The 15,736-nt window shown below is 50.1% G+C and overlaps 1 protein-coding gene across 1 annotated transcript in view; it reads right to left on the bottom strand.

Moving 5' to 3' along the window:
* The window catches only part of PCGF3 (polycomb group ring finger 3), a 51,884-nt gene that overhangs the window by 8,411 nt on the left and 27,737 nt on the right, over positions 1 to 15,736 (bottom strand). The window contains exons 7-9 of the mRNA XM_065877892.1: positions 11,269 to 11,379; positions 10,321 to 10,409; positions 1,689 to 1,826 (exon numbers count right to left, since the gene is read on the bottom strand). Of these exons, the coding sequence (XP_065733964.1) occupies positions 1,689 to 1,826; positions 10,321 to 10,409; positions 11,269 to 11,379 (338 nt within the window). The remainder of the gene's footprint in view (positions 1 to 1,688; positions 1,827 to 10,320; positions 10,410 to 11,268; positions 11,380 to 15,736) is intronic.

Here is a 15,736-nt window from a genome sequence, read left to right on the forward strand (position 1 = left end):
GGTGACGGGCGCTTTCTCCACCACGCTCCGTGCTTCCCTCTCGGCCGTCCCCAGAGTCACCTTTAATGGCCACATTCATACCGATAGTCTCTTCAAGGCAATTCGGGTTTTTAAAAATCATGTTTCTCAAAATTCTTCCAACCTGTACCTCTCACCCAAATCCGAAGGCACCGCCACATTTTTAGGTATTTGTTACAGCAGCACTCCACTTCCTGGTATTGAAATGTTTTGGTTTCCCATGGCAGGTATGACAACGTACCACAAACCTGGTGGCCTAAAACAGGTACTTATTTTCTCACAGATGTGGAGGCCAGAAGTTCAAAATCAAGGTGCCGGCTGGGCTGTGCTCAGTCTGGAGGCTCCAGGGGAAGATCCTTCCTGCCTCTTCCAGCTTCTGGGGGCTCCAGGCATCCACTGGCTTGTGGCCGCATCACCCCAACCTCTCGTCTCTGTCCTCACACCATCTTCTCCTCTGTGCGTGTCTCAAATTTCCCTCTGCCTCACTTTTGTGAGGACACACGTCACTGAATTCAGGGGCAGCCCAGATAATCCAGGATTATCTCAAGATCCTTAACTTCAGTATATCTGAAAACACCCTTTTCCTGGCAAAGACCACGCTTACAGGTTGCGGGGTTGGCTGTGGACACATGCCTTTGCGGGGCCACGTCCTACCCACTGTTCTCTACAGCCCACCTCAGAAGTCGGCCTCGTTTCTCCATCCTTACCGCACTACCCTGGCCTGTCCCTCCTGGGACTTCTGCCACAGACTCCCCTCAACTGGTCACTCCTGCTTCCGTCTCGGAACCCCAGCAGCCCACTTGCCTCACAGCCTCAGGGCTGTTCTCATCACAAGCCCCGGCTTAAGGCCCCGCAGTGCCTCCTCTTGACACTTGCTGGTACACAGCCAGCTCCTGCTGACAGTTTATGTCTGAGCAGAAGTGAACGCCCTCGGGAGGGTTCCCCAATGACACCTAAGCTGATGTGCTCTCACCCCTCTGTGCACCGCCCTGCTCTGCACCACTAGGGGACACGTTTTACTTTATTCTCGGCATTTATCGGAACTGGGAAGTATCTTCTCTATCTACCCACCCGTCCTATCCATCCCCATCCACCCATCCATCTGTTTGCGAAACTGAAGAACAGAACTCTTTGTGGTGAAAATATTTAACATATCCTGGGCTTCCCTAGTGGCGCAGTGGTTAAGAATCCGCCTGCCAATGCAGGAAACACGGGTTCGAGCCCTGGTCCGGGAAGATCCCACATGCCGCAGAGCAACTAAGCCTGTGCGCCACAACTACTGAAGCCTACGCGCCTAGAGCCCACGTTCCGCCACAAGAGAAGTCACCGCGGTGAGAAGCCCGCGCGCCGCAACGAAGACCCGACACAGCCAAAGATAAACAAATTAATTAATTAATTAAAAAAAAAAGAAAACATTTAACATATCTTCTTGCAGCCCCCTTGGCATTTCCTCTTCTCTCAACAGTGGCTTCCTGTGTTTGTGGGCTCTGGGCCTCCACTGTCTTCACCGCTATTTACTATCACACTATCTGGGGGTAGGCAAAACAAATGCAGATTTTTTTTTCTGATTGAAAATGTCCAAACAGGACTGTAAAAAGCAAACAAACCTGAAGAACTTCAGAAGTATCACTTTTACAAATAAGAAGCGACTCGTTATAGCTTCTATTTACCTCGTTGAAAGACGAGAGGTTGAGTTTTTTGGCAATGAACTTCTTTAGGTGCAGGACTGTGGCCTGGGCTGAGCAGCGGATCCATTTCCGTTTCAAGCCCCGCAGTTTGCTGCTGTTGCATTCCAGACAGATGCTCACCTTCAAGAGAAAGGACACAGCTGGGCAGGCTCATCAAGGGGGACCCTACTGGGCTACTCACTGGAGGCTTTCTTAGATATCTACTGATTCCATTAAATCTAAGAACGCTGACTTTTCTGAATCATAAATCTGTTTTGACCTAAACACCGCAGAAAAAGAATTTCACTTTCATCTTTTTACACTGTCTTAAAAATCTGTTTACTGTTTGCCATTTTGTGAAATAAAAATCTAACACTATTTATTCTGTCTTATTAGCATAGTACTTTAAAGTAACCCGAGAATTATTTATTGATTGTGGCAGTGTGTGCTGGCCTCAGAGTTAAGCCGACAAGGACTGGAATCCTGTTCTAAAAGCTCCTGGCCGGTGGGACACACACGCATCTCCCCAGAGGCTGTGCTAAGTGCTCGGCATAACGACAAGGAACGACGCGGCACACACACGGCAGGCGCACGGACCCTTCATCGAGGAAGGTCTCCAGAGGAGGTTGAGGAAGACAGCGAACTCACTAGAGAACAGCGCCCTCTGAGCAAAGGCACAAAGTCTGAAGCTCACAGCTCCATCCTGGAAGACCACGTTCAGTGGGATTAGAGTACTCGGTGTGTGGCAGGAACTTCCAGACAACAAACCAAGGAAAAGTGACTCTCGGATCAGGTGGTGCCTGGCAGACGCAGAAGGGAATGTGCTGAGGAGGGAGAGCCCTGGCCACAGGTGAGAAAGTCCCACCTTGGATACCTCACCTCTCCTCACTCACAGGCAAGTAATTCTCTAGCAACAGCCACAAAAAATGGCACAAGCAGACCCCCAAAATTCAGACAAAAGAATTAACAAAGGAGTTAACTGAAACATGTATGTCTAAAACTACTAGAGGCATGAAAGAAGGAATTAAAAACATAACACACTAAGAATAAAGAACAGGCAGGTATAAAAGATAACCAAATGTAACTTCTAAAAATAAAAAACCTATTCACATAAATTAAAAATGCAATGGATGGTCAAATCACAGATTAGTCTCAGCTGAAGGCAGATCAAGTTTCTGAAAGATCAATTTGAGCAAATTATCCAAAAGAAGCATAGAGACGAAGATATCAATTAAAATAAGAAAACAAAAGAAAGGTAAGAGACGTGCAGACAGATCAAAGAGTCTAACGAACACACCACAAGAGTTCCAGAGGAAAGAAGGGAAAATAAGGGAAAGGCAAAATTTGAGAAATATCAAAGACATAAGTCCTCAAATTCAGGAAGCAAAAGAACCCGAAACAAAGGAAGTAAGAGGAAACCTGCACCCAGACAGACATGGCGACCCCTCAGAACACAGCGGGCCAAGGCCCAGGGCAGCCACAGAGGTGGGCCCACAGGCAGGGCTGGCGCTCAGGCCACTGAGCCCAGACCGTGAGCCGACAGGAAGGAAGAGCAAAATTATCATTCAGGGTGGAAATGAATAAAGTCATCTGCAAACGGAAAGAGAACGTAAGCAGGAGAAGATGTAGCTCAGGAAGAAAAAGCCTGAAGTGGATGGACTGGCTGGGGTTTAGGAGGTGCCCAGGCAGCAGGCAAGCTCTGGTGTCGTTTAGGAGGGACAGAAAGAGACTCATGTTAATTCTGGACTTTTAAAAAATGCATTCATTTTAGAATTTCATTAGCACTAAAATAATAAAAATAGGACATATAGCCTGCTAATCAGAGGCAAAAAAGAGATTAAATAAAATTTATTAATTCTACAGAAGGGACTCAAGGGAGGGGGCACAAAAAATACAAATGGAAAGCACAAACTAAAGCAGAAATAAACCCAACTTTACTAGCAATCGTGGTAAATGTAAAATAACTTGCCAGTTAAATAAATTTTGATTCGATTTTTAAAAACCCCCCAGCTCTCTGCTGTAGAAAGTGTCACATTTAAGAAAGATGTTAAAAAAACTGAAATACCAGGCAAAAATAAAACAGACAGTTGTGTTATTACATAAAACAGATTTCTTAATAGGAAAAATCTCCCTAAGGATGGGAAGCATTTCTAAAGCTGAATGCACCTAGTAGCAAACTTAAGAATGATGAGAAGTAGAAGTCCCCAACGCAGTCGGGGTTTCAGAGTCTCTGTCAGGGATGCTGAATTCTGCCGGCCTCAGGCACACGGGCCAGATGGGCGTCTGTGTCCAGGGCCAAAGCAACAGGCCCAAGACCCCGGCAGGAACCAGCCGCACACAGAACCCTCAACCCACCACCGGTAGCCACGTGGGCACGGGCAGGGCCGCCGGCTGCACTCCTGTACCCCAGCCGGAGAGGCCTCGTGCCCGTCAGAGGTGCTGACCAGGTAGAGAGGGCACAGGCTCCCCAACTACGGGCGTGTCACCCGACGAGGAGGCTCAGTTTGTGTGAACGCAGGGGTGACCATGGAGTATGACCTACGTGGAGGAACTCAGGACGGTAACACGTTTAAACCTTTCACACAATGTTAACCTCTGGACCGTATGAATGTATTACCTGTTTAAACGCACCAAGATAAAGCATGTTTGTAACTTGTTAACCGCTCCACTGCAGTATAATGTACATGCATCTGTTTTAAGTATACCATTCAGGAATTTTTAGTAAATTTAGAGAGGTGGGCAGCCATCACCACCATCCAGTCTGAGGTCAGTCCCATCAGCTCATAAAGACTCTCGGAGCCTTGGCGGTCAACCCCGCCCCACCCCACCCCAGGCGGCCACCCCTCGGCCTGTGTCTGTGGACCGGCCTCTCCTGGACGGGCTATAGATGGGATCATACAAGACGCAGTCTTCCCGTCGGACTTCTCTCGCACAGTAAAGCGGTGTGAGACTCAGGTACACGGCAGCACCTTGCACCGCTGACCAGTTCCCACTTGTCAACATCCCCGTCAGCGCCTGTCAGCGCCTGTCTTTTTGATTGTAGCCCTCCTGGTGAGTGTAAAATGCTACTTCATTTTGGTTTTAATCGGCATTTCCCTAATGAGTAAAGTTGTTGAACATCATTTCACGGGACTATTAACCATTTGTAATTCTTCTCTGGTGAAACGTCTACTGAAATCTTTTGCCAATTTCTTAATTGGATTGTTTATCTTCTTATTGAGTTTAAGAGTTATATGTTATAGATACAAGTCCTTTTCAGAAATGTGATTTGCCAGTATTTTCTCCCAGTCTGTGGCCTTTTAAAATTTTCTTAATAGAGTCCTTTGAAGAGCAGCAATTTTTTTTTTTTTTGGGGCTGCACTGTCGTTAGGCCCCTGACCAGGGACTGAACATGGGCCCTCGGCAGTGAGAGAGCAGAGTCCGATCCGTCGGACCAGCAGGGAGGTCCCAAAGCGCAGCAGTTCTTTTCTTTCTTTTCTCAAAGTGCTGCTTGCTTTATGTTTAATTTGTCTTATTTTCTGGCCCCACCATGCGGCACGCAGGATGTTAGCTCCCCGATCAGGGATCAAACCCACACCCCCTGCAGTGGAAGTGTGGAGTCCTAACCACTGGACCGCCAGGCAAGTCCCAGGAGCAGCAGTTCTTAATTTCATGAAGTCATTTTATCAATTTTATTTCCTGAGTTGTGTTCTTCATTTTGGATCTGAGAACTGCAGGCCTAACCCAAGGCCCTAAACAGTTTCTCTCATGTTTTCCTATAAAGGTTTTCAACTTTTAGCTCTTATATATATATTTTAATCAATTTATTTATTTTATTTATTTCATCTTTGGCTGCATTGGGTCCTTGCTGCAGTGCGCGGGCTTCTCATTGCGGCAGCTTCCCCTGTTGCAGAGCATGGGCTCCAGGCGCGCGGGCTTCAGCGGCCATGGCACAGGGCCTCAGCAGCTGCGGCTCGCAGGCTCTAGAGCGCAGGCTCAGCAGTCGTGGCGCACGGGCCCAGCTGCTCTGTGGCATCTGGGATTCTCCCGGACTAGGGCTCGAACCCATGTGCCCTGCATTGGCAGGCAGATTCCTAACCACTGTGCCACCAGGGAAGCCCCAACTCTTATATTTTGAGTTAACTTTCGTATGTGGTGTGAGGCAAGGCACAAATGAACCTTTCTGCACGTGGATGTCCGTCCAACTGTCCCAGCACCACTCGAAGAAGACACTATCCTTTCCCCAGTGAAGGGCCATTGCACCTGTGCTGAAAACCAAATGACCCTAAATCTTACGGGCTTATTTCTAGGCTCCAGAACTGGTTCCATTGACTTAAAAGTCTACCTTAACACCTAAAACAAACGTCTTGATTACTGTGGCTTTTTAGTAAGGTTTGATGTTCACATTTTTCAATGCATACTTTAAAAAGTAGTGGGTCAAAAAGAAATCACAATGAACATTTCAAAATATTTAGAACCAAACAGTATAATGGAAACTATATGAAAATTCAACTCAAGAAATTAAGAGAAAGTACAAGAGGGAACGTAGAAAGAGCAGAAGGAAGGAGCGACTGGCGGAAAAGAAAGCGGTTCAGCCTCTGGCAACGACAACCAGAAAGCGGGAGGCATGCTGTGATACCAGGAAGAGAGGCGGAGGAACAGGTGCACAGGCGGCAAGGCCCGAAGACAAGCGCAGAATTCTAGGGGCCGCTCCATGCCCCAAGCGCTGAAAACCTAAGTGCAAACAGAAAGTTCCCTAGAAAATATATAACTGATCAAATGAACTAAAAAAGAAACAGAGGATTTGAGTAGGACTGAAATCATTAAGGAAATTTAATTTGTATTGATAGTTAAAAATCTTCCTACTCCTCTCCAAAAGAATTAACCAAGATCTGATGGCTTTATACAGGAAGTTTAACCAAAACAGTCAACAAAACTGATGCTCTTAATCTCATACAAACTCTCCTAGAGAATAAAAATGGGAAAAGAGAGCCTATCCCCAGCTCTGAGACTTACGACCCCGATACCAAAACTAAACAAATGCCTATGAAAAAGGTGTAGGCCAACTCCCGCAAAATGACTGAGAAAATGTCAAAAGACCCAACACACAGGTCCACGAACACAGAAAGCAATCTGCATGTAAAGGAACTGAGAGAGCCACACCCCCTCCCCGGGAGCTGGAGATGGAAAGGAAACGGCCCGCGGAACCCAGGGAGTCTGGGATGGGCAGCGCGTGGAGGACGTGCCCGGGGAGGCTGGGGCCAGCACCCAGGAGTCCGCGAGGGCTGGAATAATCAGAGCATCAGACAGAAAACAGTGAAATCCTCACCCCGCGGCGTGTGCTATGCACGCGACACGGGACACACTGCCGGTCCTACAGCTGTTCCGCGTCACACGGCACCTACAGGAAGCAGCTACATGACGCACCTCAAGAAAACTCAAAAGTATAATTTTACCTGAGAAAAGGGAGCTGCACAAAGACACCTGTTCTCTGGGCTCTGCGGTTTGTGGCTACATCATACCACCCAGCTGGATACCCGCTCGGTAAACAGTCTCTGGAGAGCCCAGCAAGTCCCGCGGCTGCTTTCTAACCCTTCCTGGGCTGAGCGCTTGACGCCCTGTACCGCGCGCTGCCCACGCTCCGGGCCCTTCCCCGCCTGGCAGGCCCTGCTCCAGGCCCGGCCCACCCTCTCCCCTCCTCCCGCGCCCCACGCCTGGAGCCCCTGATGCGTCCCCGCCCCGTGGCTCCGAGCGCCCCGACCCCAGGGCGCCTCAGCCCCACAGGGCGGGGGCCCTCACGGGCAGCACGTGGCGCATCCTGGGGAAAGGCAGGCCAGGTGCCAACCGACCGGGCGCCCCCCTGCCAGCGGCAGGACACCTGATTCCCAAGGGAGCCACGATGCGGGCGGCAGGGACGCTGCCGAACAGGCGGCTGAACAGACTCCCAAGCACGGGCCCTTTGAGCCCCGCCGTGGACGAAGCCACCGGAAGGACAGAGTGTCCTGCAAGGAACAGGCCCGGGACAGCCAGGAGCAGATAGGCCGCCAGGGTCCCGATGCCGGAGAGGAGGCGGGGGGGACGGCAGCAGGTGGGGGGGTCAACCCCACGCTCGAAACCGTCCACCCCCGGCACAGGCTGAGGAGGAAGGAGCTGGCCCTGCCCGGCGGGCCCGCAGCTGCCCTTGCCCGGCGGGCCCGCAGCTGCCCTGGAGGACGGAGGGGGCAGGCTCTCGGGAGGAGCGGCCTGGAACTCAAGTAACAACAGAACAACTTATTTGAAAAAGGGAAGAACAGCTGTGAAGGGGTCTGAAGTTGAAGCCCGGGGGCTCAGGGTCCCAGGAGGCAGCGTGGAGAGCAGGGTCCCCGAGTGGGAGGAGAAGGTGGGACGCCAGACACAGGATGGTAGCAGAGACGGGCTCCCAAAGCCCTGACCTCCCCGGGACAGGGATCCTGCCAAGTTCCGAACGGGGGAAACAGTGCGCTCCTGAGGAAGGGGAACGTCTGAGGAAACGAACGTCCCGGTTACTGGAAGCCATCTGGCGAGAGCACACGGCTCAGAGCAGTGACAGACCAGGTGCGCGGCGCTCAGCCTGGCACTGACTCTCGCCCCACAGGGATGCAGCGGGGCCCACCCCCCGGGCAGGCTGCTGGCTCTTGAAAGCAACCGATCAAATAGACAAATCTTCGGCACGTTTGGGGTAAAAAAGAAACGGGAAATATTGGTAACGATAAACACGAACACTGGAGATTGAACGCTGACGGAGCAGGGGTTAAGCGAGAGGGCCCTCCCTGTGCCTGGAGGGGCCGGGCCGGCAGCTCCGACCCCAGATCCCGGCGGGGCCTCCAAGTCCAACAAGAGGTAACCCAGCAGAGCCCAGGAGAGGGGACATGCGGGCCCCAGAGGGGCGCCCTTCACCCCAATGTTTATTCTTCTCTCCATTCACGTGAAACGCATCTGAGCACACCCAGCATTCCACACAGAGGCACTTCTACTCCTGTGATGCTTGTGGAAATGTTTTAGCAACACAAGCATATAAACTGGAAAATTAAGGTTCCGTTTTTCCATTCTTATACCTAAACCACACTATTTAATTATGTCTTTAATAAATATAAGCGTACACATCCTCACGTTTTACTTATTAAACATACATGCAGTGATTAGAATATGTATATATATGTAGAAAGGTGGCTATAAGCAGACCTTGCTTTATTGTGCTTTGCAGGTACTGTGTTTTTTATGAACTGAAGATTTGTGGCAGCCCGTGTTGCCAGATGATGACCAATTTTTAGCAATAAAATATCTTTTAATTCAGCAATGCACGTTGATTTTTAGACATGACGAAACTACACACTAAACACAGTACCGCACGGTGGAAACATAACTTATATGCGCTGGGAAACGCCCAAAATTCACAACTTGTTTTACATAGTGGTCTGGCACCGAACCGCAGTGTCTCCCGAGGTGTCCGTCTGTGTAAATACGTGTGTGGGTAGCTATGCTACATATATACCCTGATACAGCCAATGCCCCTAAGTTTTCGTGGCTATTCCCGAGCTTTTCCTCTCCCAGATGAGGCTCAGAAGCCACTGGTTAAATTCCTATTTATAATAAACGGTTAAAGTCACAACCACGGAGATTAATTTGGGGAGAACTCACATCTCAACACCAACCTTCCATCCAGAAACATCCAACTATTCGGTTTTCTCTTACGTTCTCCCATAAGAAGAGCGTGTCTTTGTTTCAGCCTCACACATTTCTCGTTAGGCGGCCTCAGCGTTTTTATTAGTTATGTGAACAAGGCCGCCCACAGCGTCTGACTATGACACACTGGTCCCATCACCCGAACGAGCAGTTTCCCTGCGCTGTCCGAGGTGCCACGTCACAAGACGTGTAATCTGAGAGCCACGGCGCGCCCAGCTCACGTTCTCCCGTCTCCTAACTATTTGGGCTGGATCCCCCAACTCATGCTGAGTGACAGCTGAGAAGGGACATTTTCTTGTTCTGACACTCATGAGACAACTCTGTTCCATCATGAAGTGTGACGACTGCTGTAGCTGTCGAGTCAAGGTACCCTAATAAAAAGATCCATAGACATGGATACGGGATTTTATCAAACTTTTGTAGCATCACTCTGATGATTTAGTTTTCCTTTTTTAATCTGATAATGTAGTAAGTGACAGATGAATAGCGCCCTCAAGGTTACATTCTCACTTTATTTTGCATGGACGATGCCTGCCCCACATTCTCCACAGGACAACCCGGGGTTGGGGTCGGGGGGAGCTGAAGACACCCACGGCGGGTGGAGGCCGAACTTTAAAACTTTTTATACCTAAAATGTTCCACAGTGAGTATGCATTACTTTGGCAATTAAAAAAAGAAGGGAATGGGAATTCCCTGGTAGTCCAGTGGTTAGGATTTGGTGCTCTCCCTGCCGAAGGCCCTGGTTCGATCTCTGGCCTGGTCGGGGAACTAAGATCCCACAAGCCACGCCGCACGGCCAAAAAAAAGGAAAGAAAGGTAAGTAACAGAAGGAATTGGAAGGAAAAACTAAGAAAGTTGCTGACGTTTTAGCGTCTGTACTGTCTGTCGCCCTCGGCCTCCTTCTTTGTTAAAGGAGAAGCGCCCCTGGGAGGGCGGGGGCCGAGGCAGCGCCCACCTGCTCGTCGCTCCTGTGGTAGTCGCCGTCCTCCTCCTGCTTCTCTTCTGCCGCTTCTTTGTTCGAACTGTCATCTGCTTTGGTTTCTCCTTTTAGCAAAAACAGAAAATACTGGGTCATGAATCCAAAGTGTTAAACCGTTGTTTTTTAACTCTACCGTACACTTGAACGCTATAAAAACCCACTGTATTAAGAGTTTGCACACGTGAGAGCTGGGGAAGCGCTGCTCTCCACGGTGCTTTACGCGCTGCGCCCTCGGGGCCAGTGGCACGTGTCCGGGCAGAGGTGCCCCACCAGCCCAGCAGCACCGACGCCTCACGCCTCAACTACGCCAGGCAGCGAGCCATCCCCGAACTCTCACTGTTCCGGCACGGCTTTAAATGTTAAGACCCCACTTAGGGAAAGGCGGGATTCCTGGCTCCCTAGCTGCCTCTTGGCCACGCCTCCCCGGGGGGCCCGAGCTCGCACAGTCTGCAGCCCCCGCTTCCCAGGCCGACAGCCAAGCCTCTCCCTGCTGCTCACACTGCTAGAAAAGCACACGGCGGACTAAAGGGGTTTCGGAATCTGTGTGGTCCATGGCGTCAAAGATTCAAATAAGTTGTTATGATACGTACAGATTCTAAAGCACCATTAATTTTACGTCACAGCCAAAGTGGAGTTTGGCCATTCTGTGAGAAAACAGACAAAGCCGGGAGAAGAGCCCTGGGAGGCCCGCCGTCTGAATGCCCGTGCGCCCTCCACACCCCACCTCCAGGCACCTTCGGGTACCCCCTCAGGCTTCCTCTCACTGGCCCACCACGTAACCTCTCGGTCGGAGACCCCATTTCTCAGCACCACCTAAGTGACACTGACGACTACCCGCACCTCTGTCAAGGACCTGTGTGGGGAGTGGAGGGACACAAGGGGCTCTTAGCAAAAGGTCTAGCAAATAAAACCCAGCTCACTCACCATTTCGATGGGAATCTAGGTGCTGTTTTGCAGAACAGGTCTCCCCCTTGATGTCTCCAGGCACTTCCAGGCCTAATTTGTGGTAGAATTCCCTCTGTTTTCTCATTTCCGCTATTAAAAATTAATATATAATCCTTAATCTTAGGTAGGCAACGGATCACATTAAAATTCTGCTCACAAGTATCACATGAAGAAAACTGAAGATTTGGATTAAAAGTCTGAAGGCTTCTACTCATGACAAAATGACAACTTTGGACTGTGCCCCCTCAAATTTTGGAGCAGCTACCAGCTGTGGGCCGTGGGGCACGTCCCGGGTCGGGGCCTGAGCCCCCCAAGTGGGGGTGCTGCCGGTTCTCTGGATGTGCGTTCACAGCCCCGCAGGCCCCTCCTAGGCAGGGCTGCCGTCCCCACCGCTGCTGTGGCCGCCCCTAGGCGTGCCCGACGGGGGGGAACCAGTACTCCCTGGCGTCTGTGGCTGGCGGTCACAGCTCGCTGAGTCCTGGAGGCACGGAGCCGCCCACCACAGGGGAAGGGTCCCTACTGAACGGGGGCGACGGGCACCACGCGGCCTCCTGCCCTGGCCGTCGGCCTCCAACCGCTGAGTGGGGACTGGGCCGGGCGGCGAGAGGACAGCTGGTCCAGGCTGCACCCTCGTACGTTCCTGGGAAGGGCCGACTCCGTGACACAAGGTGGCTACTGATGTACAGTTCACACGCACGTAACGAAGCAACAGTCACCGCCCAGGGCCACACGGGAGGTAGCAAAGGAAATTTAAACCCAAGCTGCTCAAAGCAATAACGTATAAATCATGCTGTGAAAAATATTTATGTGCAGGTGACCAAGGAAAGCTCGGTGGCACTTTTCGCCTGCACGTGTGTCTCGCCTAAACACCACGAGCTCCGCAAGGGCCAGGAACATGCCTTGGTCGCTTCCTGGACCCACACAGACACTCCAAAATACCTGATTGTGCAGGAAAAAATAAAAGCGTGAGGCAGCGGACCCGGACGGAAAGAGGGAGGCCTCTCCGAAGTGCACTGAGCGCAGGCCGGCCCAGAGCCGGGGCGTTGGAACCAAAGACGGCGAAACCACGAGTCTGTGAAGTCTGGGATCAGCTTGAAAGGAAACGTTTCCCTTAAACAGTCACATAAATGCCGGCAGAGCAATGAAGCCCTGAAACGCACTGCTGGTGGTGGGAGCCCGTTCCTATCTGTCCTTCAGGGAGGGCAGGGTCTGCAGGTAACAGCCCCCCTGATCAACGCGAAGAGGGACTCCTCACCTGACAGGTGGACAGGATGCCGCTTCACACACGGGCAGACACTGCACTTGGAGCGCAGTGAGGGTCTGCGGCCGCCCCGCGTCAAGCGAGTCTGTCGGCACCTTTTTCCAACAGCATCTGCTCACTTTGGGTCCCGTTTTGGTAATTCTCGAAGTACTTCAAACTTTTCCATTATTGTTTTATTTGTTATGGTCTCTGTGATCAGTGATCTTTGATGTTACTATTTTAATTGTTTTTTTTTGTTTTGTAGTTTTAATTAAAAGATGTATACTGCTTTTTAGGCATAATGCTATCGCACATTTAATAGACCGCAGTATAGTGTAAACGGAACTTTTTTATATGCACTTGTGTATGATCTGTGTGATTCACTTTATTGCAACATTCGCTTTACTGCGACGGTCTGAAACCGAACCTGTGGTATTTCCGAGGTCTGCCTGTACCTGGTTTTAATTTCCATTTCTTTAATTTTCACCTATAAGAATGAAAAAGGATTGAAAAATAACAATACTCAATGTCAGATATACACAGGTGTAGAAATGTCAACTGGGATAACTTTTCAGGAAAGTACCTCAGCATATATATAAAAAATATTTTAAAACTTAACTGCTGACCCAAAAGTCCCTACTGCTAGTGATGTATCCCAAGGAAATAACCGGGTAAGGGCATAAGAAGATAAAACCTTATTTGCAACAGTGAAGTATCAGAAACAACCTAAATGCTAAGTGTCTGACAACGTGGGCTGGGCCAATCAGAAGAGCTGACTCCCAGGGCTTCGCTGGTGGCACAGTGGTTAAGAACCCGCCTGCTAATGCAGGGGACTGGGTTCGAGCCCTGGTCCGGGAGGATCCCACATGCCGCGGAGCAACTAAGCCCATGCACCACAACTACTGAGCCTGCACTCTAGAGCCCGCAAGCCACAACTACGGAGCCCGAGTGCCACAACTGCTGAGCCTGCGCTCTAGAGCTCGCAAGCCACAACTACTGAGCCTGCGCTCTAGAGCTCGCAAGCCACAACTACTGAGCCTGCGCTCTAGAGCTCGCAAGCCACAACTACTGAGCCTGTGCTCTAGAGCTCGCAAGCCACAACTACTGAGCCCGCGAGCCACAACTACTGAAGCCCGTACGCCTAGAGCCCGTGCTCCACAACAAGAGAAGCCACTGCGATGAGAAGCCCGTGCACCGCAACGAAGAGTAGCCCCCGCTCGCCACAACTAGAGAAAGCCCGCCCATCAATGAAGACCCAATGCAGCCAAAAATTAAATAAATAAAATGAAATTTATTTAAAAAAAAAAGAAGAGTTGACTCCCCGCCAGACTCATTCTGTCCCAGAAGACATTTCCAGACAGGGCCACAGAGCCTCAGAACCCTTGTCAACACCACACTGGAGATACCACTATCATCCACTACTGACAGCTGACACGCAAGATAAATCTAACTTATCTGCTATGCTGGGGTAAGAGAGTGGGCCATTTATTCAGTGGATACTTTGCAGCCAACAGAAAAGATGACACAGATCATATTTATGGATGCGGGGCAGCTCTACAACAAACTGTTATGAGAACATTACAGACAGAGTATGACCTCATTTTGGGGTGAAAGTGATGATAGTGGTAAGACTAGGACGCTGTGAGGTCAGGGGAGGGAGGAAAGGCTTATAAAAAGTACCACCACCCTGGGCACACGTACTCCACTGCACCACAAACCTCGGGGTCATCACAACAGATGCAGAAGCACCGTCTGCTGGAATCCAACACCCACCCCTGACAGACAGCAGCCGCGCCTGGTGAAGGGCACGCGGGAGCCTGCAGCCGACTTCAGGCCTGCGGGTCGGAGACTGAGTGCCTCCCCGGGGTCAGGAACAGGATGGGTCCCACATCACAGAGCTCTAGCCCGGGGCTGGCAGACGCTGCTGTGAAGCACAGACAGTGAACTGGGGCTCTGCATGCTGAACATCAGAACTGAGGCATTTCATCAGTACTTACGCAACAGAAGAGGGAACGGAATTTTTACTGAGGAAACTGAAATAGATATATATTCAATACCATATGTACACAGGCATACATATCGGGTGCACTGCTGCCATTATTATTTTGAACAAACTGTTATCTATTAGATAAATGAAGAATAAGAAAATTAAGCGTCTTTATTTTACCTTCACTTATTTCTTCTTTGATGCTCTTCCTTTCCTTAGTAGGTCTGAGTTTCCGACCTTTATCATTTTCCTTCTTTCTAAAGAACTTCTTTTAACAACATCTCTAGAAGGCAGGTTTACTGGCAACAAATTCCCCCAATTTCTCTTTGTCTGAGAAAGTCTTTACTTCTCCTCACTTCTGGAGGGTAATTTCTCAGGGTACAGAATCCTGGGCTGCTGGTTTTTCTCTCAACACTGTAAATATCTCACTCCACTCTTTGCTTGCAAGGTTTCTAAGGAGAGGTCAGATGTAATTCTTATCTCAGTTCCCCTGTAGGTAAAGTGTACCCCTCCCCTCCAGCTCCTTTCGGGACTTTTTTCTTTATCTTTGACTTTCTGTACATTGAAACTGACATGCCCAGGTGTAATTACTCTGGCATTTGTCCTGATGGGTGTTCTCTGGGCTTCCTGGATCTGTGGTTTGGTGTCTGACATTGATTTGGGGAAATTCTCAGTTAAAATGTTTCAGTATTTCTTCTGTTCTTCCCTCTCTTCTCCTTCTGGATTTCCCATTATGTCACACCTTCACCCCACAGTCCTTAGATGTTCTGTTCTTTCAGCCTTTTCCCTTTGCTTTTGGGTTTTCAGGGACTCTGTCGAGATGTCCTTTCGCTCAGAGGTTCCTTCCTCAGCCGTGTCCACTCTAATCAGCCCATCAAAGGCAACCTTCATTTCTGCTGCAGGGCTCCGATCTCTGGCGTTCCTTTTCGGTTCTTCCTTAGGATTTCCACCTCTCTGCTCACATTCCCCTTATGTCCTGCATGCTGTCTACTTTATCCATTAGAGCCCTCAGCACGTTGACCACAGTTGTCTTGAGTCCCGGTCTGATAATTCCAACATCCCTGCCGTGTCTGGTTCTGATGCGTGTTCCATCTCTTCAGATTCTGTTTTTTGCCTTTTAGCATGACTCGTCGTTTTTTTCTTGTTAGCTGGACATGACACTGGGTAAAAGGCACTGCTGTGAATAGGCCTCAGTGCTGTGGTGGTGGGTGGCGGGGACA

Source organism: Phocoena phocoena, chromosome 5 (assembly GCF_963924675.1).
Source record: "Phocoena phocoena chromosome 5, mPhoPho1.1, whole genome shotgun sequence".
Lineage (NCBI taxonomy): Eukaryota > Metazoa > Chordata > Mammalia > Artiodactyla > Phocoenidae > Phocoena > Phocoena phocoena.